At 37.0% G+C, this 26,867-nt stretch overlaps 1 protein-coding gene across 6 annotated transcripts; it reads right to left on the bottom strand.

The window, feature by feature from the left end:
• Window positions 1-63: 63 nt before the first annotated feature.
• Window positions 64-22,334, bottom strand: tmem198ab (transmembrane protein 198ab). 6 transcript variants are annotated; one of them, XM_016252321.1, is made up of 7 exons: window positions 22,237-22,334; window positions 17,819-18,001; window positions 16,869-17,137; window positions 7,209-7,486; window positions 5,351-5,932; window positions 3,228-3,430; window positions 64-1,721 (listed from the first exon to the last, which is right to left on the bottom strand). In XM_016252321.1, the coding sequence occupies exons 4-7, from the start codon at window positions 7,375-7,377 to the stop codon at window positions 1,566-1,568; spliced, it is 1,110 nt and encodes a 369-aa protein (XP_016107807.1). In that variant the 5' UTR covers window positions 7,378-7,486; window positions 16,869-17,137; window positions 17,819-18,001; window positions 22,237-22,334; the 3' UTR covers window positions 64-1,565. The 6 variants fall into 6 exon arrangements, with proteins under 6 accessions (XP_016107807.1, XP_016107806.1, XP_016107808.1 ...); XM_016252320.1 differs by lacking the exons at window positions 17,819-18,001; window positions 22,237-22,334 and adding an exon at window positions 17,242-17,414; XM_016252322.1 differs by lacking the exons at window positions 17,819-18,001; window positions 22,237-22,334 and adding an exon at window positions 17,221-17,258.
• Between the last annotated feature and the right edge of the window lie 4,533 nt (window positions 22,335-26,867).

Here is a 26,867-nt window from a genome sequence, read left to right as displayed (position 1 = left end):
ATACATGAGTCTAAATATGCCCAGACAGAAATAGAGATGAATCACAGATCACAAGAGACACAGTGAATTCACAAAGTTTACTATAATAACCAGGCCCATACAAACACATGCTGTTGTACAGTGTCCAAAAACAAAAACGCTGATGTCAGATTGTCAAAGGTTTCATTGCATGAAGACTTTCTGTCTTTAAGACGACACTCTGTTATAAAGTTATAACGGTAAGTTATAAAGAAACGGTAAGTTATAAAGAAATCATGACTATGCATGTAAAACCGAACAAACAAACTAATAAATACCACCATCCATTCACCTGTCGGGACTCGGGATCCATTAAGCATGGGAATAAACCAATATCTAATAAATATGATAGGCCATGTTGAAATGGATATACTAAATGTGCATTTTATGTACATAACATAGATTTTCTGCTTTGCAGAATAAAAAAAAGAAAAAGAAAAAGAGACACACCATGGCAGAATCTGGTCATTTCAATTGTCTGTATGAAGATGGGCCTGAAAACGCATTGTGGAAAGGAAAATGGGGGTGCTTATGTCATGCAATTTGCCCCAAAGGACTGTGGGGATCTTTTAAGAAGGACGTTTGCTCCTCAACCATCATGTCTTCCTGGACACCCTATTATGTTCACTAGTTTTATACACAGCAGTAACTGAACGCTCATGGTGCCATCCATTGCACTCGCCTCCGAGGGGACAATTCTACAGTTTTTGCATCATTATTCTACGTCCATGTACTTTATAGTTCTTCCCCCAGTACTCCAAAACATTCACGCTGTCCCTGAGTATCATCTTCGCTCATTTCCTCCATCTTGTTCTTGTTCTTTTCATCACCAGGCGTTCAGCTCTGCATCCCAGAGTGGACCAGGTGGCTCTGATCAGCAGTAATATGGCTCTTTGCCCTACAGCCTTTCTGAAACAAGGCTAAGGAGTTGGATTCTCCTGAGAGAGTTTCTTAGTGGTGTCTCGAAGGCACCCCTGCTCGACGGTATTTGGTACAGTCCTGGGCCGGAATGCGGGATCTCACAATACAGACACTGACTGGTGGAATCCACAGACTTTACTATGAGAGGAGGAACGGCTGACTTCCAAATAGCAGTCAGCGTTGTAGTACAAAGACAAGATTCAGCACCAACTGATGAATTTGTTACAAACAGAAACGCAATATCGTGAAACACTGATGAACGGGCAACACACTAATTCACCACAGACGTTTTTTGAAAATAATTTAACAGAGTGGAGCCCAGATTGATTTTTTTTTTTTTAACCACCTCATAACGCTTTCCGTATTAGGTGAACAGAATGCCACATCTCAGGCACATGTTCAGGTAAAGTGTGTTAGTGTAACTGTGTTTGTGAAAGCAGCTCTTTAATACAACCGTGGTCTCGGAATGATGCATCCGGTATTATAGTTAGAAGTGCTTTCATTGTTCAGTTCTGAATGGTGAGGAGACCCAAGCCTCTGTGCGTGCGGGACCCAGGGTCAGGTCAGCACCGGATGAGAGTGTGTGTAAGGGGGGAGTGGGGGGTGTTGGGAAGAAGTGAGTGTGGTCAGACCCGAACATGTGGTCCGACCCCAGAAGTGAGAGGGACCCTGGATCCACAGTCATAGTCCATATCCACACTTGTGTGACCCACGGCCATCAGCCCACCCGCTGGATAAGCACGTCCATCCACCTGTCTGTCCCGAAAACTCTGGATGTAGCTCTGCCAGAGAGAAAAACACATAAATAGAACAAAAAAACTAAATATTACTACATTATTAAACAAGACCAAAGTTACTTTTGTAAGTTTTTCCAGCTTTGTAGGACAAAATGTTTAAAAAAATGTAAGTTATGGTAAGACTACAGTAATTATGACATCATTTGACTTCATTTCAGAACAACAGAATTCAATGGTAGGTATTTAAGTTAATTTCTGTCACAAATGTTTAATGTTTAAAATTTTACAACAATTTTTAGAGGTATTTTTTACTTGTTAGTTTATGTTGCAATGCATAGAATCAGAGTCTGCAGATCAAGTAGGTAAAAAATTTATCAACTTCTCCCAAAATATTTTTTTTGTAACATTACGTGTGTCTTTACTGGTCACTTTTGATCAATTTAACGGGTCCTTGCTGAATAAAAGTACTTTTTCTATTTTGTTTTTGGAATGGTAGTGCATCATGGTTTTCAACCTTGATAATAATAAGCAATGTTTCTTGAGCACCAAAGTAGCATATAGGAATAATTTCTGAACAATCATGTGACTCTGAAGACTGGAGTAATTTATTCAGCTTTGCCATAACAGGAATAAAACGGGAATAAATTACATATACAAACATACATATACGAACAGTTCTTTTAAATTGTAATAATATTTCTCAAAGTCACAGTTTTTAAAGTACTTTTTATCAAATAAATGTAGCCTTGGTGAGCATAAGGACTTCATTCAAAAACATAAAAAGAAATCTTAATTATTCCAAACTTTTGACTGGTACTGTATATACACAATGTGTTTCTAATATGAATAGGACATTATAAATTTAAGTTTGAAAGGGTTTATTATTATTATTGTTATTATTATTTCATACAGTGGGGAAAAAAAGTATTTAGTCAGCCACCAATTGTGCAAGTTCTCCCACTTAAAAAGATGAGAGAGGCCTGTAATTTTCATCATAAAGTGAGAGAATTGGTGGCTGACTAAATACTTTTTTGCCCCACTGTATATGTTTACTGCTTCCATAGACAACAGTGTGTATTTTAAGAACTCTAAATGTTTTTGGTAGTACTTAAATGTCTTAAACCTAAAATAAACATTATGTGGTTGAAAACACTGAACAGTTGTGATAAATGAAAAGTGCTAAGCAAGTCTCGCTCTGTCTCAGTGCCAGTCAAAGCACAAAAGCAGATTTGAATTTTGCAGTTGATCACGTGACGTACTAAATGTTCTAATCACACTGGTGTGATTGTAAGAGCCAAGGACCAGCCTAGAGTGATCATTACGGTGTTATCGTACGCGTCAAAGGGTTAAATAAAATCTCCATCCAGATAATTAGAAAAGTAATTAGGCTGAAAAATGTAAACAAAATGTCAAGGAATTCATTACAGGGACATTCTTTTTAAGTTTTGGCGGCGTTTTTGTCACTTTCCCATTAAGTTCCACCCTGCTCTGCAATATATGTGAATAAGTTAGAGCATGTAGGTATGTGTAGGATGGTGGGTGTGGACTCACAGGAGAAAGCACATCTCCATCAAAGCGTCGTATAGGGTTGGGTTTCCTGCGGTAGGCGGGCTCTGGGTGCAGGGCTTTGGCGGCATGTGTGTGGTGTGCGTTCTGCGGCTGCTTCCTCTTTTTCTTCCTGCTGCTCTCCCTCCTCTCCTCCTTCTGACGTATACGCATAAGCTGAACTCGCCGCTGCTGGCGACTGATCATCACTGAGAAAGAGAGAGAAAGCACATTACATAACAGAAACATATATATTGAACATTGCATGTTTTGTCTATACAAAAATGAAAACTTTAATTATCCACGTACATTTATGACTTGCACACAAAAAAATTATTTTTGTAGCCATACAATAGTTCATGTGATGAACAGACAGAATATGCTTACATGCACACCAGCTTTCTGGTTATTGCAATAAAATTGTTTAAGACATGAAAGCTGTGCTCATGTTTACTAGCACTGTTTTGGTGTTGTTACCAACCTGCATATCTGCATATATATATGGTATATATGTATATGTTGGTAATATGTGGATCTGCCAGTAAGCGGCCTTCTCCACACTTCCCTTTACTTTAGTTATCCGTTCTTCTCTCATACATACTCTTTAAAATCCTACATATGTGTTTACATGGCCACTTAAGCTGCATTCTCTGGCACAAACCCAGGTGTAACACTTTCTCTTAATCCCTTAAACGGCATAAAGAAAATGATTTTGGGTTTACATGATGCTTCAGAAAGCTGCTTTCTGCAAAAACCTTGAAATCAAACAGTTTATGTAAACAGTCACTAAATGCTATGTTAAGAGGATAGCTAGCTGTGCTTTTTTGTAGGGCTGTGCAATTTGTTTCAAAGTTTGTGATTTATTAAATAAACATTAACATTATTAAATAAAAATTTAAACAAAATAAGAAATACTATTTCACTATTCACTATCACTATACTACTACTACTACTACTAAATTTTTCCCCCAGTACAACTGTTCAAATGTTAAACCATCAAGTTTTTATTTTGTTGGAAAACTACTGGGATCCCTTAAAGACATGATAAAACTGAAACCGTGACAGACGTTTTTTTCTGTATTGTGATGTACATGTGAGTAACGGACCATCAACAAAGAAAAAAGTAAGCAAGACTTGGTTGTATGCATTGATTGTTGATAGGATTTTGAGACATGGATTTGAAAGTGGATGCAGTTGAACACGAGCTTGCAGTGGCGGGTTTAAGTGGACTAAATGATTTAAGTCCTGCATACATCATCAGAGAGAAGGGGGTCATTTTCACTAGAAGGTACATTTATGGCATTTTGATTAAGGTGTAAAAATGTACAAGATGAAAATTAAACATATGCAATGGATGAACCCTTCACAATAAGATCTATAACGTGTTTAAAAAAAACAAATCCATTTCATGCCAACTTAAAAGCTTCTTCTCTTTATAAGTGCTCCTGAAACACTGAAAACACTGGATCATAAGCGACATGTGTGTAAATAAACACAGTGCCACACTTTGCTTTAAAATCTGCTGTGCATATAATTAAACTGCAGTAAATTGCTGTGCATATAATTAAATATCCAATTAAATTGCAGCCTTTACTATTTGATAATCGCGCTAAGACACAAAACTAATTTTAATTTTATTTCAATTAATCATTCTGCCCTTGCATGGACTACTTTTATGGTACTTTTACTGTCATGTTTGGAGTTTGAAACATCTGTGCTCTCATTCACTTTCAAAAGAGCACTTTGCACATTCTATTAAACTTCTCATGTGTTCCATGGAAATCATACAATTTTGGAATGCCGTGAGGGTGAAATAGTGCCATACTTTCATGTTTGGATGAACTCTTTCTTTAAGTTGTTGGACATTATAAACCATTCAGTGCACACACAACTTTACTGTACCGGAAACAGACAAACAGACAGAGAGAGCCTCTCCATGAACTGATACCCTGCTCTGCATGATGTTTCTGTGATCATTATTCACACAGGCCTGAGAGCACACCGACAGACAGGAACCATCTGCTGTGCTGCACACATTCATACAACCTTCTCTCTCTCTCCGGTACAGTAAATCCACAAGAACAGTGTGTCATATATTCCAAACAACACTTTGTCTGTCCCTGACTCACCCTTCGTGTGGGAGTAGCCCTCTGCCGTCACTCTCCATTGCACCAAAACACCCAGCAGGGCGAGAGCAGGCCAGGCTCCCAGGACCACCCACGTCGTCCAGCACACCGGCTCCCGGGGGCCCGTTTTCACCCGCTCGTAAATGTACCTCACCAGCGCGAAGAGCTCCACGAAATAATCAGTAGCCACAACTATCACTGCAGCCCCAAACACGGCCGTGGAGAGGGTGGTGAAGCATCTCTGCCACTGCAGGGTGAGGACGGCGAACAGCATGCCCAGCCCCAGCAGGACGCCCAGGGGCACCCATACTGACCGCGGGGGGTTGGACGACAGCTCCTCCATTCCTATCAGGGTCCCGATGCCCACCAGCAGTCCCAGGAGCAGCCCCACCATGAAAAGGCCAACGCTGCGTACCAACATGGTCACCAGGCCACACAGGGTGCCGATGCCCAGGCCAATGCCCACGCTGGCCTCAACGCTCAGCTGCGTGTCCAAAACTCGCTCCTTGTAACAGAGCAGGAAGATGATTACAGAACCAAACATGAGCCCCGTGAGGAAGAGTACAGCCTTAAAACAGCGGTAACCTGCAAAACAGAGAAAGAAAAGGAGGTGAGAACTAAGTGATTGATAAAAATGTGAGAAAGAGTGAAGGAGGGAGAAGAAAAAGTAAAAATAGCTAGACAGATAAACACTGGAAATGCACAGAGTGGCTGATTTCACAGCTCAAGAATAGCACAATAGTGTGAGACCACAATTCTGCTCAGTTTATTAACAGTTCAACACTTTCCAACACTTTCAATATGGAAAAGTGACTTTGAGTTGATTCACTCAGGATTATGCCTTTCATGTATAATATTTCCAGCTCTACACTATCGTAAAACGTCTTTTACAGGGTGATGCACAAACGTAAGGGAAAGCCAAAAACCAAGTTTATGGGACATAGCATTATTTATTTTATTATTTGTTTTTTTATATATATATATATATATATATATATATATATATAAAATATTTTAATATTTAGATTTGAAACTCTAACATTCAAAACTCCCCAGTAGGGATGTACCCATATTACATCAAATATGATAACCCTTTACAGGGTTATTAACAAGTGTTATTAAATTAAATTAAATTGTTTTTAAAGGTTAACTTTAAGCAAGCATTAGATGACAACAAAGGTGATCTAAAATGTAAAAATAGAGGAAATGAGCATGCAAATTTAAATATTCAATACTGACCAATACAATAAAAAAAATCTAATATAGCTGATAACAATAAAGTACTGACATATTATGTATCCCTATTACACAGTAATACAGAAATCATCATGGTTTTTATGTTACAACTATAGGCATTTTAACACGATCACCCACATTTTCTTATCAATGCCCATTCAATGCTATTGTTTGCCTTTCTCATTCACGATAGGCTTAAAGGTATTTCAAAAACATCCATTAAATTGTACATGACAGCTGATGACTAACAAGAAAGGGGACTTTAGAGGAAAAAACGAAATGGTACAAAAGAGTAGAATATTATATCCCCTTTAAATCTGTGCCCATCTCAAGTAGAGTGCAGAACAGTTATACAAGCCATGACCTTATTTAGAACCTCATGAAATATTTAAAAGTGGGCAAAAAAAAAGTTTTGGAATAAGAATATTGGTTTGACACAGAAACAGACTGAAAAATGTAAAACCATCACCATAACCCTGACCCTGAATAATTCTAATAATGAGAGACTGGGGGTATGAGATCACAAGCTATCTATAATTTTTGCCTATAAAAATAATAAAAATTTTGTGGTAATACAAATATTGCCTCTTGGTGATGCATAAGTAAACATGAAGACTCAACTCACCAAAGAAGCAATAGATGATTCCGAAGAGACAGCACATAGAGCAGACCACTGAGGGGACCACCTCATAACGTCGCCCCGCGCCGTCATTACAAGGTTCCAACTGCTCTGGTCCAGCTTCTCTTGAGGGAGGGGCCAGCTTAAAGGCTAGGGTCTGTAAGGTGGACGTCATGGTGACCGTAGTGTGCTGGATGGAGTGAACAGGTTGTAGGGAGGGGGTGACTGAGGGAAGGGGGAGGGGCTGGGAAATCAGGGTACACCTCGCGTCCACATGAATCTACCTGTAATAGAGAGAAGAAAATAAATGTTATAATAACACCTTAGTTCACAAAAACATAATATTGGAAGACTAGAAGTTGTAAATTCAACATGGAAAATCTAGTCATGTGAAATGTATTTGTATAGAGCTTTTCAAAATACACAGTTTAAAAAGCAGCTTTACAGAAAATCATGATGTTAATGTTTAAAATATCTTATCTTCATTTAAAAGTTAGCAGATTAAAGCTGGATGATAATATAGTTTACAATTTTGCGACAATACAAGAAATCAAGCAGTTGAGATAATCTATATAGTATATATTGCCCTACAAAAATATACTGTATGTATGTGTAAAGTTGGACATACCTATATATAAGGCTGATATAATATATATCCAACTTGATACAAAGAGCTGTGTGATGATACAGTTTACATGTTATGATATAAACAATCACGCAGCTAAGATTACAGTACACTCTGGAAAAAAAGGCACAAAAGCTGTCACTGGTGCAGTACCATTTAAAAAGGTACACTTTTATACCTAAAGGGTCCACTTTGGCACCTTAAATATACATATTAATATATATAGTGTTGTAGCACCTAAAAGGTACAAAAATGCACCTTTTGAAAAGATACTGCTCCAGTGACAGCTTTTGTACCTTTTTTTTTTTTTTTTTAAAGTGCACATACTGCTTTATGTGATGTATAGAGGTAAAACAGGCTAAGGTTTATACTGTATATCCAAATTTTAATAAATTACTGAATTGTATTTTACATTTTTGGATGTTATATTAGAAAACAGATTTGCTATAGAAATATATAAGATCAAACGTAAAAAAAAATTATATTCACTCCACCCGCAATCCATAACAAAAAGGAGGTGAGAGACTCCCATGTTCCCGTTTTCCTTTTCTCCCTCCCTTTCCGTTTACCCTTTCCCTCGAACTTAACTATTGTGAGTGAGGCTCCTTGGAAAGGATTTTGGGTCATGTAAGGCTACTTTTATGAAACAAATACATCCATGTGACACTACTGATATATAAGGCCATAACTCACTCACAGAAGTTTGCGTTCCATTTATTCTCTGCTTTACTCTTCATTCTCTCTCTTTCTTTATCTCCCCCCACTCACTTCCTCCCCTCCACCGCTTGTTCAGTCATGCCCTTCTCCTCTGTCACATAGTTTTGGTTCATTGTGTGCTTAAGGATGCCTAATAACTGTTCTGCAGTCAGGTCTTCTTTCTCTAAATGATCGCAATCTAATCAATGGCCACGTCTCCTCTGACAGCTGTGCAATTGTTCTGGCACTGTTTACTACCGAACTCAGCCAGACAACTTCAGTTCTTCTAATTCTTCTACTTTTTCTTTATCCAGCTCTCTAATTTATGCAAATGCACTTTGATATTACAGTGAAAAGTAGTAATGTGTCAGAACTCTTGACCAGTAGTGGTTCATTTAAATTAATTGCAACCATGATTTATAATAAAAACAGCCATTAAGAACATAAAATCCTTGCAATGCATTTGCAATGAACAATACTACAATTCATTTTAATTCATTTTTTTTTTAATTCATTGCTTTTGCAATCAATTGACTTCTATAGTTGAATAGTGATAATGAATCATTTATTGACTAAATCAAGTCACTTATATATAATGTTAGTTTTATCTAGGGATGCACGATATATCGGCCACCATATCGGTATCGGCCCATATCGGCTAATTTTTTCTGTTATCGGTATCGGCCAAAATTTTCATATCGGTGCATCCCTAATTAATTTGTTACTTTTTTCAAACTCATTGATATATTATTAATAACAACAACCACTTGTATTTTTCTCTTATTATTTTCATCAACAATATGGTTTAGTAATTAAAATCATTTCATTATTGTCCGTGCAGAGGCTATTCCGTTTTATTGATCTATGGCGCATTCATTTTGATTCTTTATACGTGTAATGATGTCCAGTGACTTGTTTGCATTATTTATGCATAATTTTATTTATTTGTAAGACTTTTTTATGACTAAATTTGGTAATGGGAGAGTAAAAATATTTTTAAAATGTACACCGTTCAAACTAGGCTGCTTATGTTGAAGTGTTTGGGATGTGGCTTTTAATGATGAGACCTTTTTTGTAATCAGGCTCTCAAAAAGGATATAACAATTTGGATATAGATTTATCGGCCAACATATCGGTTATCGGCTTTCAAAAATAAAGAATAATCGGTTATCGGTATCGGCCAAAATTTTCATATCGGTGCATCCCTAATTAATTTGTTACTTTTTTCAAACTCATTGATATATTATTAATAACAACAACCACTTGTATTTTTCTCTTATTATTTTCATCAACAATATGGTTTAGTAATTAAAATCATTTCATTATTGTCCGTGCAGAGGCTATTCCGTTTTATTGATCTATGGCGCATTCATTTTGATTCTTTATACGTGTAATGATGTCCAGTGACTTGTTTGCATTATTTATGCATAATTTTATTTATTTGTAAGACTTTTTTATGACTAAATTTGGTAATGGGAGAGTAAAAATATTTTTAAAATGTACACCGTTCAAACTAGGCTGCTTATGTTGAAGTGTTTGGGATGTGGCTTTTAATGATGAGACCTTTTTTGTAATCAGGCTCTCAAAAAGGATATAACAATTTGGATATAGATTTATCGGCCAACATATCGGTTATCGGCTTTCAAAAATAAAGAATAATCGGTTATCGGTATCGGCCAAAATTTTCATATCGGTGCATCCCTAATTAATTTGTTACTTTTTTCAAACTCATTGATATATTATTAATAACAACAACCACTTGTATTTTTCTCTTATTATTTTCATCAACAATATGGTTTAGTAATTAAAATCATTTCATTATTGTCCGTGCAGAGGCTATTCCGTTTTATTGATCTATGGCGCATTCATTTTGATTCTTTATACGTGTAATGATGTCCAGTGACTTGTTTGCATTATTTATGCATAATTTTATTTATTTGTAAGACTTTTTTATGACTAAATTTGGTAATGGGAGAGTAAAAATATTTTTAAAATGTACACCGTTCAAACTAGGCTGCTTATGTTGAAGTGTTTGGGATGTGGCTTTTAATGATGAGACCTTTTTTGTAATCAGGCTCTCAAAAAGGATATAACAATTTGGATATAGATTTATCGGCCAACATATCGGTTATCGGCTTTCAAAAATAAAGAATAATCGGTTATCGGTATCGGCCAAAATTTTCATATCGGTGCATCCCTAATTAATTTGTTACTTTTTTCAAACTCATTGATATATTATTAATAACAACAACCACTTGTATTTTTCTCTTATTATTTTCATCAACAATATGGTTTAGTAATTAAAATCATTTCATTATTGTCCGTGCAGAGGCTATTCCGTTTTATTGATCTATGGCGCATTCATTTTGATTCTTTATACGTGTAATGATGTCCAGTGACTTGTTTGCATTATTTATGCATAATTTTATTTATTTGTAAGACTTTTTTATGACTAAATTTGGTAATGGGAGAGTAAAAATATTTTTAAAATGTACACCGTTCAAACTAGGCTGCTTATGTTGAAGTGTTTGGGATGTGGCTTTTAATGATGAGACCTTTTTTGTAATCAGGCTCTCAAAAAGGATATAACAATTTGGATATAGATTTATCGGCCAACATATCGGTTATCGGCTTTCAAAAATAAAGAATAATCGGTTATCGGTATCGGCCAAAATTTTCATATCGGTGCATCCCTAATTAATTTGTTACTTTTTTCAAACTCATTGATATATTATTAATAACAACAACCACTTGTATTTTTCTCTTATTATTTTCATCAACAATATGGTTTAGTAATTAAAATCATTTCATTATTGTCCGTGCAGAGGCTATTCCGTTTTATTGATCTATGGCGCATTCATTTTGATTCTTTATACGTGTAATGATGTCCAGTGACTTGTTTGCATTATTTATGCATAATTTTATTTATTTGTAAGACTTTTTTATGACTAAATTTGGTAATGGGAGAGTAAAAATATTTTTAAAATGTACACCGTTCAAACTAGGCTGCTTATGTTGAAGTGTTTGGGATGTGGCTTTTAATGATGAGACCTTTTTTGTAATCAGGCTCTCAAAAAGGATATAACAATTTGGATATAGATTTATCGGCCAACATATCGGTTATCGGCTTTCAAAAATAAAGAATAATCGGTTATCGGTATCGGCCAAAATTTTCATATCGGTGCATCCCTAGTTTTATCTTTAATATTTTAGGCGCTGCAATTTAAAGGATGTGAATTAAAAGCTAAAAAAATGGATTTTAGGGTGTTATACTGAGTGTGTTTTTAAAAAGAAAAAGCCGTTTCCCCAACTTTATCATCTTTAAAGCAACGCCACAATAGCCATAATAGCTGTGCTAATTTCTTTTTTCTTTCTGCAGTGTTATGTACATCTGTGCTGTTTCTGAATGCAAAAACACATTCTACGAAACACGTCTGATCTGGTGGGCATGGCCCTAAACCAACTTAATTATACAGGGCTTCCTTAAGATAGACTAGTCAACTAGACATTCTGAAAACCCACTGAGGACAGAGTAGATTATGAAACTATAGTGCTGTATATCCCTAGCCCATAATTCCCCTGAAGCCAGTCCGAGTTGAACGTGAGAACATTGTTCATTTGGTTACACTCCCTCCCTATTTTCTCCCCTGCTCTGTCATACAAAACACATGCCTTAGTAATTATCTTTAACTTAGGGATAATCAAAGCTCAGTTTACGTCAACCCCCACGTGGCAGAGAATCCCTGGCAAACCAAACCAAACTGCAATCCGGCAGAGAGAAAGACAGCCATGTTTTCCTCATTAAACATCAATAGATCAGTCAGATGTCTAACAATAATGACCTTCCACTTCCTGTCTGTGACCATAACAATGAAAAGATGCTAAGCTTACCAGCTCGGGGCCAGGCAGTATTAACCAATAAAAAGGCAGCCTCCCCCTCCATAGCAACATACCAGGAGCCAATCAGAGGCATTCTAGCTTGTGGGGCTTGCTGTAGCATCATCATCTCAACCTGAGGAACTAAAATAAACTGACCACCATACCCTCATTCATGCTTACACAAACATGCACTACTGCTCTTCTAAACACTAACCTAAACTATTCCTAAACACGCACGTCTGAGCACACAACAAGCCGCTAGTCTAGTTAAGTGACAGCCAAAGTCTGATATGAGAAGATATTTCCATGACATATGGAAAACGGTTTGAGGAAGACAGATGATTTTACGTTTTACTCAGCAGACTGGCATTTTTTTAAACGCAAAGTGAAATGAGAGAGGGTGCGAGGATGTAATGTGACTCATGGTAACTGTACTGCAGTTTGTAATGAATTAGGAATTCTGAATAATGTACAGTACATAAGCCATCACAGACTGTGGCTGAAGCAGGTTTGCAGTTTTACAACTCTGTAAAAGGTGTTTCAAGTGGCAATACCATTAAACACCATTTGTTTTTATACAGAAGTGTGTACAACTCCCTCAGGAGGGCCCTTCAAAATGACTGGTGCTGAAAGTAAAAAGCTTTCAAACAAAGCCATAATTCACTTTACAGGCACTTTACACACTAGAAAATGAACAGTGTTTACATATATATATAAAAAAAGACGAAAAATAAATAATGACTAAAAATATGAGAAGATAAACATTTTTATATTTTTATTTTAAAAAATACATTAAAAGATTTGGGATCAGTAAGATTTTTTAAAGAAATCAATTGTATTCAGCAAGGATGCACTGAATTAATCAAAAGTAATGATTTTTTTACTGTCAAAAATCGACAGTAAATCCTTTTACATAATTGTCATAATAATAAATGATATTATTTAATAAAAAATTATTATTATTATTAATTATAATTGTCATAAACATTTCCCATTTCAAATAAATGCCGTTTCTCTGAACTTTGAAAAATGTATCGTTTGCACGTGTTTTTAAGCATTGCGGTTTAAAAACAAGTGATTTTAAGCCACTGAAATGCAATCAACAATGAAAGAGAACTCATTTCGCTTTATATGCCTTGAACAGTTAAATACACACACTAGTATGGGTCAAAATGCCCATCTTTGCTAGTATCTTCATGAACACCGTAAGGTCTTAAGCAAAAGCAAACAGCCGAGAAAGAAAACACATGTGTAACAGTATATTCATTCCGTGTAGCTCTTAAAGTGACAGCAGTCTAATATTCCTGTTGTCTGTCATTCATGTTAATCACAACAAAAGAGAAATTCTCACAATTCTCTTGACTAAATCACTTTTGTAACTTTAATAAGAAATATATATTTCACATTTATCACATTTCACATATACATTTACACAGTGAAGAATATGCAGTCTTTTTATACGATGTATGTACTATGTAGCATTTCTTATTTATTTGTTCTACTGTACTTTTTGTCCTATTGTAATTAGTTTCTTATTCCCATTTAATCACTGATTGTTTACTTGTCCTCAGTGAGCTTGAGTTTGTTTTTTATTTAGAATCGTATTCGTTTTTTTTGTTATATTGACACTGGTGACAAGAATTATAAAATTTGTATTGTAGCAAAAATTGTTATCATAAAGACCTTATTCAAAGCAAAAATAACTATATTGTGATATATATCGTTACCGTGAAATAAAATTACTCATATTGTGATATACCGTATTGGCTCGAATATAAGACGACCCTGATTATAAGACGACCCCCATTTTTCCAGATGTACCTTTCGGAAAAAGGCTTTTTAAAAACCAAATCTTGTTTTTTCTCAGTAAAACACATTTTGTCTTCAATTATTTTCATATTGCATATTATATTAAAATTTTTGTTTTGAAAGTATGGTAAAAAACTGGTAAAATGTACCAACAATCACATTTAAAAATATATACACTTTTTGATATACCATAAAAAAACTAAAACAGGTAGCCCATCTGAATTAGGACATTTAGGCTATCCATCTAATAGTAGCCTACCAAAAGCTTATTAACAGTAGAAGTTAAATCTTACTGTAGTCTTCAAATCTGGATACCGTCTTACGTTTTAAAATCACAAAGGGAGTTTGGTCCCATGAGGCTAACGTGACAGTCATGACTCATGCAGCTGTAAGGTTTTCTTCTTCTTTTGTTATTACTCGCGATCTTTACAACACGCATTACATTACATATTTCATGGCACACTCGTTTTATGCGTATTTGGCGCCACCTATTGTTGTGGGTTTATTATTGACATGTCAAAGTCTAGACCGTGAATATAAGACGACCGCATTTTTTCAGATGTATTTCCAAGAAAAAAACATCGTCTTATATTCGGGTCAATACGTACGTTTTTTTTGGTCATATCGCCCACCCCTATTGATATTAATAAAAAAATTTTTTTACTTGAGCGCTAAATCAGCATCATGTGACACTGAAGACTGGAGTAATGGCTGCTAAATTCAGCTTTGACATAACAGAAAAAAACTAAATTTTAAACAGAAGACAGTTACTTTGAATTGCAATAATACTTCAATATTACCATTTTGACTATTTTTGATCAAATAAATTCATCCTTAGGAAGCATAAGAGACTTTTATCTTTAGCAATTTAGACAGACAGATTTTTTTCTCTAGTGCAAAGCTAAAAACAAACCGCAGAGTTATCTCCATTCTTCCACTGGTCTCTGGTGACGGTGAAATGAGTTAAACTGCTGAATTCTGAATCTGTCAATTTACAGAGGTTACCTGAGGTCACAGGGATGGCCACATTCAAATAGACAACACCTCTTTATTGGTCATGCTGACATCATGGCCTCTGGAGAGTCTTGCCCTGCCTGTTGTTAGCCAGCGGGACGGACACTTGTAACTATGGTAACCTAATCTGACACAGCTGTTAGGTTTGTCTGGCAATTTATCCTATTGTTTCTGTTTGCCTTCCTTTTGCTGAGCTCCTAGCCTCCCACTGTATTTTTGTTCTTCCTTCCTTGCTGTTCTTCTGTAAAGCTCATTAATTACTTCCATCTGCGGTCGTTTACCTCAACTTGCACTTCTTTCCACTTAAACGGAGAGGCTTAGTGTTCCCCATCTTCATTCCCTGGAGGTGTTTTAGTGGATTTGGACACCTGTGCCTTTGTTTCTCACCTTAACGCACTTCGAGTTACCTCATATTCACACTCTTGTATTTATCTGTCCTCCAGAGCAACAAGATAATCGGATTACTGACAAACACTATATGATTCATCATCCGCTGGTCCAACATTAGCCACCCCGTCCATTCTATCTCAGATAACACATTCAAACAACCATTCAATTTATCTTACACCACTGTATGTTAAAGCCGAGCACTCAAATTAGATTAAATCTTTTTTTGAGAAATAGCTGGTAAATGTCAAATAATTTCAAAGAATCATCAAGTAAATTTTGAATTAGTTTGAATCGAACATGAATCAGACTGCACTGCTTGCGCTCTCTTTTTTGAATTCACAGAAAATAACCAGTTCACAAGTGAATTGAATTAGGAATCGGACTACACTGGTCCTACTGTTTCGCACTGTATGCATGTTTAGTAGTTGTGGTGTTTTAGTAACGCTTAATAATAGATCTGAATTATATTGTCAAAGTTTTTTGCACAGACCATAAACGCATGTTCGATAACCGTTGATGGAACTAAAAGTCATAATCACTGCCCAATCTCAGAATTCATGAAATGTTTCAGTTTTAAAAAAACAGTTTTCAGTTCCAAATGCCAAAGAAAAGTGTATGATGATATCTCCCAATCCCCCCTTATATTCTCTGGAGCAAGAAAATTATGTTAAGTATGGTGATGTACTAAAATATCATGAATTTCATATAACTATAACACTCACATACATCCAACAAATAACAAAAAGGCATTCCAAGTTCATGAGGCTGTCGCACTCAAGTTTGTTTGCACGAGTGTGTGTATGTGGCAAGTCGTGTCTCGTCTGGCACGTCAATGCCCAATACTGTATGTAAACAGAAGTCATGTTCACTTTACCTGCAGGCATGAACACACGCGTGGAGATTTCCGTGCGTTATTGCGCGTAAATGAATAAGAGTCTATGCACAGAGACGGATTGCGGTACACCATACCGATGTCATAACATACGATCTTGTAAATGGACTACAAAATCTAATGCTTAAACGCATCTGGAGTGTGTGCAGATGAGACATCGCGAGCGAAGTAGGCCACGACATCATTTTCTTGATATGATCGCGTTCATAACACGCAAAACAAATCCCTCTATGCTACAGCCATTTGCAATGACACGCGTGTCTTTTGCATAAACGGCAGTGTCAGCGTGTATAAACCAACGCCGCGACTGATGATCATATTATTCTGAACAAAGTGTCCAGACGTGGCCATATGCGCTCACCCTGATCGCGGTTCAGCATCCTGCTTCTCCCAGATCCCGGTCCCGTGCTTCGGCTTCGCTCGTCCCACAGTCTATTCTCCGGCGAAACAGCCACATTCCAGTCCTATCGATCCAGCCTTGCACACTTGAGCTCTACAGGGAATACAAAGCACTTGTTTGTCTTGACAAAAAGCTCCGGAGATGTTCCCGAGGTTCCTTCGACTCCCGGTCGGCTTTTCGTTGGTCGTGGGTGCTGCCAATTAGTCCACGCACCGACTATTGCTTTGCATCTGTGAACAAGTCATCAAAAGGATCTGCATTATACCATCATGTGCAGTGAATTCTGTGAGATCAAAAAGATGCCGAAACACACATAAATACTGCAGTTACCCACTCTCACACGGAGTCTGGGGCGGAGTCGGACCATATTGGCCCAAGCAGGCGGGGTCAGGGAGAGATGTAGGGCACGCGAGTGCTACTAGTGGAGGATCGTGCATTTGAATGAACACAGACGCAAATCCATGAGATGCATTCCGATTAATGGGAGTCTCTACTCCTGGTAGCATCGGGGGCAAATCTGATAAAAAAAAACAATCCATTTCATATTGGAGTAATCCGTGTCTGTAATAAAACGTTAAGACTGTTGTCCTCATTTAACAAACAACTGTTTGCTTCTCTTCTCTAATGAACCGCATTGACTCCTTAGAATAAATGCATGTGCAAAACAACAACATGAGAGCACAGAAATCAGTTTTATACAGTGCTGAACATTTTCAGATTATGGAACATTTCATTTAATTTAGTGTGAATTTAGTAGCCTAGGCCTATATCTACTGGCACAAATTAGTCCAAAAATAGGTACTGTACGTTGCTTAGAGTCATCAAAAGGATCTGCATTATACCATCATGTGCAGTGAATTCTGTGAGATCAAAAAGATGCCGAAACACACATAAATACTGCAGTTACCCACTCTCACACGGAGTCTGGGGCGGAGTCGGACCATATTGGCCCGAGCAGGCGGGGTCAGGGAGAGATGTAGGGCACGCGAGTGCTACTAGTGGAGGATCGTGCATTTGAATGAACACAGACGCAAATCCATGAGATGCATTCCGATTAATGGGAGTCTCTACTCCTGGTAGCATCGGGGGCAAATCTGATAAAAAAAAACAATCCATTTCATATCGGAGTAATCCGTGTCTGTAATAAAACGTTAAGACTGTTGTCCTCATTTAACAAACAACTGTTTGCTTCTCTTCTCTAATGAACCGCATTGACTCAATGAAATCAGTTTTATACAGTGCTGAACATTTTCAGATTATGGAACATTTCATTTAATTTAGTGTGAATTTAGTAGCCTAGGCCTATATCTACTGGCACAAATTAGTCCAAAAATAGGTACTGTACGTTGCTTAGGTAGCCTACATTTATAAAACATTGTCAAATAACCCAGGCTTTAGTGTGTCACTGGATATAATATAATTTTTATGTCGTTGTTATTCCATCATTATTATCTAGCCTACTTAAATATGCCAGCCCAACAATCCAACAGACGAAAGAAAATAATGATCAATTTGACAAAGAAAGTGCAATACCACTGCTGCCATCTGGTGGATAGAACGTAAGAGACTCAAGAGAAGTGCGGAGATTATGGCTACTTAAAGGATTCAATCAACCAAAAATAAAACACAAACATGTTAGGCTCAATAACAGCCTCAATTCACTTTCAATTTATGGAAAAACTATGCCATGAATGTGAGGTGACTGAAGCTATGGTTTGAAACAAACCTCAAGTTGTGTAAATTACAGTTCAAGTTCAAGTTCATTTTATTTATAAAGCACATTTAAAAACAGCCACAGGCCGACCAAAGTGCTGTACAAGTTAGAATAAAATAAAAAATTAAGTACTCTAATAGCAGCAAAACAGTTAAAACAGAACACTCTTATAAGCTAAAAGCAACAGAGAATAAATACGTTTTGAGACATGACTTGAACTCAAAAAGACAAAGTGAAAGCCGATCTAAGTGGGAGCTTGTTCCACAGTGTCGGGCCGGCCACTTCAAAGGCTCGGTTACCCCTCGATTTTAGCCGGATTTTGGGTATCTGAAGGAGGAGCTTATCTTTGGATCTAAGGCCTCTGGTGGGAGAGTAGGGGTGAAGTAGATCGGACAAATAAGAAGGTGCCAAATCATTTAATGATTTATATACCAGTAATACAATTTTAAATTCAATTCTAAAATGAATCGGAAGCCAGTGAAGGGATCTCAGAAGGGGGGATAAGCAGGATCAAATGTCCTCATTCCCTTCAGGAATCTCGCCGCAGCATTTTGAACGACCTGTAAGCGTGCCGTTTGGGATATACCAAAATACAGGGAATTGCAATAATCCAGGCGAGATATAATAAACTCATGGATAGCAATCTCCAAGGAGCGCTTAGGAAGAAAGGATTAGATTTTTGATAGAGAACGAAGAGAAAAAAAAGCTAATCTGCTTGTCAAAATTGAGGAAACTATCTGCCATCACACCTAGATTCCGTACTTGGGTAGAGATGAATTGATTTAAAGATTCAAGGTCAAGGTGATTTCTTGGACTGAATTCTGAGGAGTCAAAAACAATGACTTCTGTTTTGTCTGAGTTCAGAAAAATAAAATTCTTGGCAAGCCAAGCTTTCACATCCTCGAGACATGCTGTGAGGTTGCCTAGAGAACTCTTATTTTTCCTAGACACAGGCATATAGATTTACATATCATCGGCATAGCGATGAAATGAGACATTATGTTTCCTAAAAATGGAACCCAAAGGGAGAAGATAGAGAGAAAAAAAGGACAGGAGCTAAAACAGAGCCTTGAGGCACACCACAGGATAGATTGCGAAGAGAAGAAGAGAAACGTCCTATTTTTACAGAGAAAAGTCTATTGGTTAGAAAAGATTTAAACCAACTTAAAACAGCCTCCCAGCCCAACGCAATACTCCAGCCGAGAGATAAGGATTGCATGATCAACAGCATCAAAAGCAGAGGACAGGTCTAACATTACTAAAATGACAGAGTCCCCCGAATCTGTTGCCATATAAATATCATTAAGAAATCTTACAAGAGCGGTTTCTGTGCTGTGCAGTGATTTAAACCCCAACTGAAACTTCTCAAGAATATGATTGTCAGTCAGGAAGGTCTGGAGCTGTAAAAACACAATTTTTTCCAATATCTTGGAAATAAATGGCAAAATGGAGATCGGACGAAAATTTGATGAAATAGAGGCATCAAGTGAGGGTTTCTTTAGTACAGGTGTAACCGTGGCAATGTTCAAACTAGAAGGTCCAGCTCCTTCAAGCAAAGATTTGTTAAATATCGACACCAGCCCAGGGCCGACAGTATCAAATATTTGTCTCAAATAGTAAGGATGTATAGTGTCATGCGAACTAAAGGAGGGTTTAAGTTTAAGCATTACTTCCTTTACAAAATGTAGAGAGACAGGATTGAAAGAAGTCCACAGGACAGGTGAAGTCATCCCTGTTGGTATTTCCTGATCGGAGACAGAAACTGCATGGGCCCTCAGACTTGAAGCTTTATTGTCAAAATAACTAGAGAAATCCTCACAAAGTGCTAAAGACGGGTAGTGAAGAGAATTTACAGGGGGGTTTAGAACAGAGTTGATAACAGAAAAAATAGCTTTTGGGGTGTGGTGATGTTTCTCAAATAGTTTAGAAAAATAGGAAGCCTTGGCTTTCTTAACAGCATACTGATATGACGATAGGCAATTCTTTAAGATCTCATAAGAAATCTGTAATTGGTCCTTTTTCCACTTTCTTTCTGCTTTTCTGCATGCCTGTCTCAAGGAACGAATACAGTATGACCGAATTTTCATTTTGAGGGGGAATTATCACCTTAACAGTTATTAGGCTAACAAAATCACAACAGGAATTTTTAGTTATGTAGTTAATACATCTATAGCAATAACTTGTTCTTAATTGATTTGGGATTAAAGTTAAACCTGCAAGTTTTGTGTATATATTTGTGTTTGTTTATTATATTAATAGAGCCGTATAAAGTGATATAGGAGAAGAAACCAACAAAACTTTAATCTTCATCTATAAAAACTTTTCTTCCTGGAAAACTAAAGCTGTGGTGCCTCTTTCTTGTTCAGCCTTCTCCACTGCATGATGTGGCCTCAGACAGTCTACGAGTTTGCAATTACAAAGATTGAAAAGTTGGAAAGGACAATCAGCCGGTACGTGAGAAAATGGCTTGGACTCCCGTGTTGCATCAGTAACATTGCACTGTATGCTAAGACCATGTTTTCATTACCTATTTCGAGTCTAGTGGATGAATATAAGTGTACCACAGCAAGATTAGTAATGATACCATCTAAATCTGGGGGCACAGCAATAAGTGCAGTAAAACTAAATGTGTCAAACTCCTGATGAAGCTGTAGAGTGCTAAAACTACTCTCAGACATAGGGATACCATAGGATGCGTGCAGCAGCAAGGTATACAGCTGGCTTCGGAACTGAAGTAAAAGCACCTGTCCCTGAGTTGTATTATTAAAGAAATCTACGATGTACTCCCCTTGCCTGAGAACTCTAACTAGCGGATGGGAGAAGATCCATCATGCCTGAGGGTCCCCACCTGATGACCCCAATGATGATGTTAGTAACCTCTAATGTCCCCCTTCCCTTTATTCTCCCTCCCCCCTATCGACATCAAAGCTGATTAATTAGGGATTGCAACATCTAGTCCCCAAGCAGTAGGCATAATGGACATCCAACAATGTTCTTTCATACAGTCGTGTTTCTTAAACACATACATTGAAAGTTTTGATTTTGTGTGCCATATTGGGTGCACAGAATACGTCTTTTCCAACACATGATGGCGCCATATTCCTGCTACAAGCACCGAGCAGGAACAATCACTGAAGCGAGAAGATAAATGTAGGTTCTGGATGTTACACATAGCCTACATCCCATCTCATTTTTAGAAAAAAGTTACATATTTAATCTGAGGTAAACTGCATTTGTTTATGCGATAGGCTATATGTAGGCTAATTGCCTTTAGCTCATATTTGATGTAACATTATTCTACCCCTTAAACGGATATGAGACTGCTGCTATTTAATTTTCTTTGCACATCGCTATATAAAGTAGTAGCTACTAGACCTAGTTGACGTCCATCGGGTAACTACTTTTTCAGCGCCTGATCTGAATCAGGAAAAAAGAGACATTTGCAAGTGTCATGTAAATTTTGTGCAAATTAAACCCGCCCTGCATGAAACAGCAAGTCCTTCCTTGTCGTCTTACTCGTAATGATTCTGCGACTAAATGATTCAAAAACGTGTAGCCTACCGCTTGCGACCACGGATGATCCGCATAAAATATCGATATAGGTCTATATCATACCTTAGATCGCAGAAGTACCAAAAAAGAAATTTGCATCTAAAGCCTTGGAGGCCCAAACCACACTTCAGCAGGACCATATCACTCCGCCCCTCGGTCAACATTAGACCTGCTCTAAAGTGCGGCAGGTGCGTGGAGAGATCAGCACCTTAACAGCTGTGGGAAGAGGACAGGGGGCACGATTTTTGTCGACTATAAAAACCCGTCACAGACCAGGCTGATTCATAGGACCTGCAGGTACGCAAAAAGAGCATGTCGACTGAGTGAGGCCATCCACCAGAACAACCTGGATGTGAAACTACAGAGGTGAGCAAGACAGGTAAACCAAAAATAAGTTTTAATGCTATCCAAAGTGTGTTTGTTTGTTCTTTCTCCCTCGGTCCGTAGGCTACATAGACAGATAGGGGTAAATTCAGATTTTTTATTTATTTTTTACTGCTGTTTGTGTTTTGCAGAATATATTTTTCTAATTAATGTGAAATCTGAATTTGATATAAACACACTACAATATCAGCACCTAATTGTTAATGTTTCCCCCCCTTTTATTCGGAATAAAGGGCACTGTAAAAAATTACATCTAAATAAAACCTTTTTGTGAAGTAAATTTAACCTTTTAGTTATATTTAGTGAAGTAAAATGAAAGTATTGCCAAAATGTAATTACCAAAATTCTAAAAACTATTACACTTGAGTAGGAATTGTGTCAGGAAATCTAAATAGATGGAAAAACGTTGTTGTTATGAAATATATGAGTGTATTAAATCTAAAATAAATATAATCGTAATACTAGAATATGCTATTTAATATTTCTTTACTGTTTTACTTATTTGCAGGTTATGGGCAGGGAACACCTGAAAAATGAGATGAACGAAAAGCTACGGATTCACATTTTTGACAGTATTTTCTACAGTAATTTTGGAGTTTATCACAATGCACCCCCAGAACTTCTATGGATAACCTGCACTTGCTTTACGTTGAGCCACACGCACAATACATGTGGATTCAGTTTTGTTCGTTCGGCTCGCGTTAAGCAAGAGCAGAACTTCCTCCAGTACCAAACTTCTGTGACTTTTTTTTTGGATTGGAAGCAAGAGTCTGCTATGCCCTTTTGTTTGGAATAGTTTTTTAAATGGAAAAGAGTCCAAACCACACAAATGTGAAGTGAGATATTCGCTAACAAATGAATGAGCCACAACTGATAATTTGTCTTCTGCAATGGTCATGATTTACAATGTCACCTGTTATCCAACATGTTTGTTGAGTAATCCACTTCCTCTCTCCTGTGCTGTTTATAAATGAGGGTGAAGTTCTCATGCTGCAGTGATGTAATGGCAAAATAAAGTTCTTCTTAACTCCTCAGTGTTTGTATGTTGAGTTATCACACGTACACTAGCCTGGTAACTGTGGAGGCATATGGTTACTATGGAAAGTCAATGGAGAGTTTGATGTGCAGAAGGGGTAAAGGGTAATCTGCTCTAATAGGTAACGGGTAAAACATTAACTAGAGGAGCATGGACTTCTCTTCCCTCTCCATCAGCCTGACCATCTGCTCCTGGCTGTTTCACACAGGCCCCCATTGAGTCACCCTGGAATCCATATCTTTCAAGTCAAATTCATTCAAATAAATTACCATTACTACCCCAACTCTTCTGGATACCACACACATAAAGCCATTCAACATCTGTGGCTGTTATTAGGTTGGCAGTGCACCTTTTTATAGCACTTCTCTGCTGTGTTTACCATACAAATGCATTATATTAATTGTTATAGTGTCACATTGTGTTCTTTCCCATCTGTTGCTTCTATTAAGCCCTACCACAAAGCTCACAGACTATACAAGACAAAAGCAGTTTAGCTTAAAGCGAAACATTGTCGTTTATAGCAGATGTGAAATCAGAGGGCTGTTATTAGATCAGAATTTCATGTTCTGCTCTGATGATGCTGCAGGTTACGGCGACTAAAGCGGCTCCAGGGGCCATGTGTTTCAGCCAAAGACCATTACAATACCACTAATGAAATATGCAAGTGCCTTTAGGCTGTCTCACAGCCTGTGATTGGACATACAAGTATCTTCAATATCGCCAATTAGACTGAGAAATATTGAGGTCAACATTCAATATGCCCAAAGCAATTAGAAGGATCTTTTGTTTGGACAGTTTACTGACTGATCTGGCAAACAAACAAAAACACACCTGCATAGAACACATGGACATGCACACATACAAAGCACTATACAGAGTCTCAAAAACATATTTGGACATTTAAGCTACATTTTAAAATACATGATTTATATTGCATGAATATCAGTGCATTTAATATTGTGCATATGTGTGTGTGTGTTAAAAGTATTTTATCCCAGGCATTTATTTGATCAGAAATACAATGAGAACAGAAATATTCCTAAACATTTTTGTGAATTATTTCACAATAACTTATTTCTGTGATGATGAATCCACAGCCATTATTACAGTCTTCAGTGTCACGTGATCCTTCAGAAATAATTTTAATATGCTGTGTTCAAAAAATTATGGTGAATATGATTGTGCTGCCTAATATTTTTATTCAAAACAGCATTTCAAATTTCAAAACGGCAATCTTTAGTAACATTATAAATGTCTTTTATAAAAACAAATTTCAAGAAGTGCATTTTATATATGAATATACTGTTACTAACAAAACGTACATGTGAAAGAAACACACACAACTCCAAACAAACACGAAAAACACACTAACTACACACACACTCAAACAAAGACCCTGAGTGAGAGTCACAGTATATTTGTTGGTGATGCAGATGTCTGAGTTTGAGCTGTCAGGGCCTGTTTTTCACACACAGAGCAGGATTAGTTTCCATGGTGCTAGTGAACATGTGGCAGGTGGTTTTGGCCCTCAGCTTTGTCCTACAAGTAGAAAAAGGCTCCAGTTTTGTCACTGTCTATGAGGAAATCCCAAAACGACAGCCATAAAACAGAAAGTACATTTTGGAGAAGGAAGCATCTGTTATACATCAGTATCTATACTGAAATTAAAAAAAATGTTATTTTGTATATGTAAAGTTATTTTTAATTTATATATATATATATATATATATATATATAAATAATGTTCTTTCTGTTCCATTCCAGTAAACATATCCATACGGCAACTTCTTTGTCTGTTGCATTTACATAAAAGATAGAATCTTTAAAATAAATGCAAATTAGAAATTTGGCAGTGAAATTGGTGTAACTGTTGTGTCTGTATGGTGGATATTATATTCAAGGTCTGTGTAAACTTCATCGGATATAGTTCCAAGGACAGGTGACTGGTTAACAGCCCTGGAGATGTGCGTCATTCAGACAGCTCTTGTTTTCCAGAGCCTACCTGACAACATGAGGATGCTAATGCCATCTCATAGAGACGCAGAAAGAACAGGGGACGAAGAGTGTTACCATGGAACAGATGGATTTATGAAAGAGACATACGCACACACAGCACTTGCATACTAACTGACCCTGTCGTTCACACACGGAATGAGATACACACTAATAAACATTAATCACACACACAGGTATAGGGTGTAGCACGCAGACAGCAGGAGTGGGGGCAGATGTGTAAACACTACCTGTTTGTTCTGTGTAATGGCTGAATGACTGGGGAAGTGAGAAGCAGGTGATGGTCCTGGAACACTGAGCTCCATATAGTACATTCAGACTACATGTGTCAGCCTGGGATTCTCTCCAAGAGTGGGTGGAGTGAATGATTCTCAGGGTAATAAGAGAGTGTTTATGTATACCATTGATTATTCTACAACTATTTTAATGTTTTTGAAAGAAGTCACTTATATGCTCACCGTTTATTTAATAAAAATCCTGTAAAAACTGTGAATTACTATTCCATTTTAAAGTAACTATTTTCTATTTGAATATATTTCAAAATGTAATTTATTCCTGTGATGTTTCCACAAAAACATTAAGCAGCAAAACTGTTTTTAACGTTGACAATAAAAAGGAGTATTTCTTGAGCACCAACTTATCATATTATAATGATTTCTGAAGGATAATGTCTGCTAAAAATTCAGCTTTGCCATCAGAGGAATAAATTGGATTTTTATATATATTGAAAAAAGAAAAAAAAAGTTATTTTAAACTGTATTTACTATAGTTTTATGAGCGTAAGAGAATTCTTTCAATAACAGAATTTAAAAAATCTTAATTAGTCTAACTTTTGACCAGTAGTGTACATGCTATACTACAACTGATTTTGGAAAATTTTACCCCACATTTTAAGCACTAACTATCTTGTCTTAATCTGGTTCATAAAGACCTAGCTGACTCACTGTGCTACTTTGAATGGTTATCTGTGTGTGTGTGTGTGAGAGAGTAGGCTGGCCTGTGATGTAAATGGACTAATTTTACTGTGAAATGAATGCTGGAGTGATGCAAGGAAAGATGTGATTAGCCTGCGGCCTTGACTAAGCTTGCCAACTCCTCTGTCTCACACTCATAGAAGCACAGAAACACTTCTCACTTATTTCTATAAGTATATAATCCATGAGCAAACATCCGTTTGACTTTTTGTTCATCACAATGTATTAAAAATCAGTATAAATTCATACATACTAAAAGCAAATGTAGGCCTATACAATGTCCCAAT

Source organism: Sinocyclocheilus grahami, unplaced genomic scaffold (genome assembly GCF_001515645.1).
Source record: "Sinocyclocheilus grahami isolate Dianchi unplaced genomic scaffold, SAMN03320097.WGS_v1.1 scaffold1100.1, whole genome shotgun sequence".
In the NCBI taxonomy this organism is placed as follows: Eukaryota; Metazoa; Chordata; class Actinopteri; order Cypriniformes; family Cyprinidae; genus Sinocyclocheilus; species Sinocyclocheilus grahami.
This window is presented reverse-complemented; position numbering and strand designations above follow the sequence as displayed.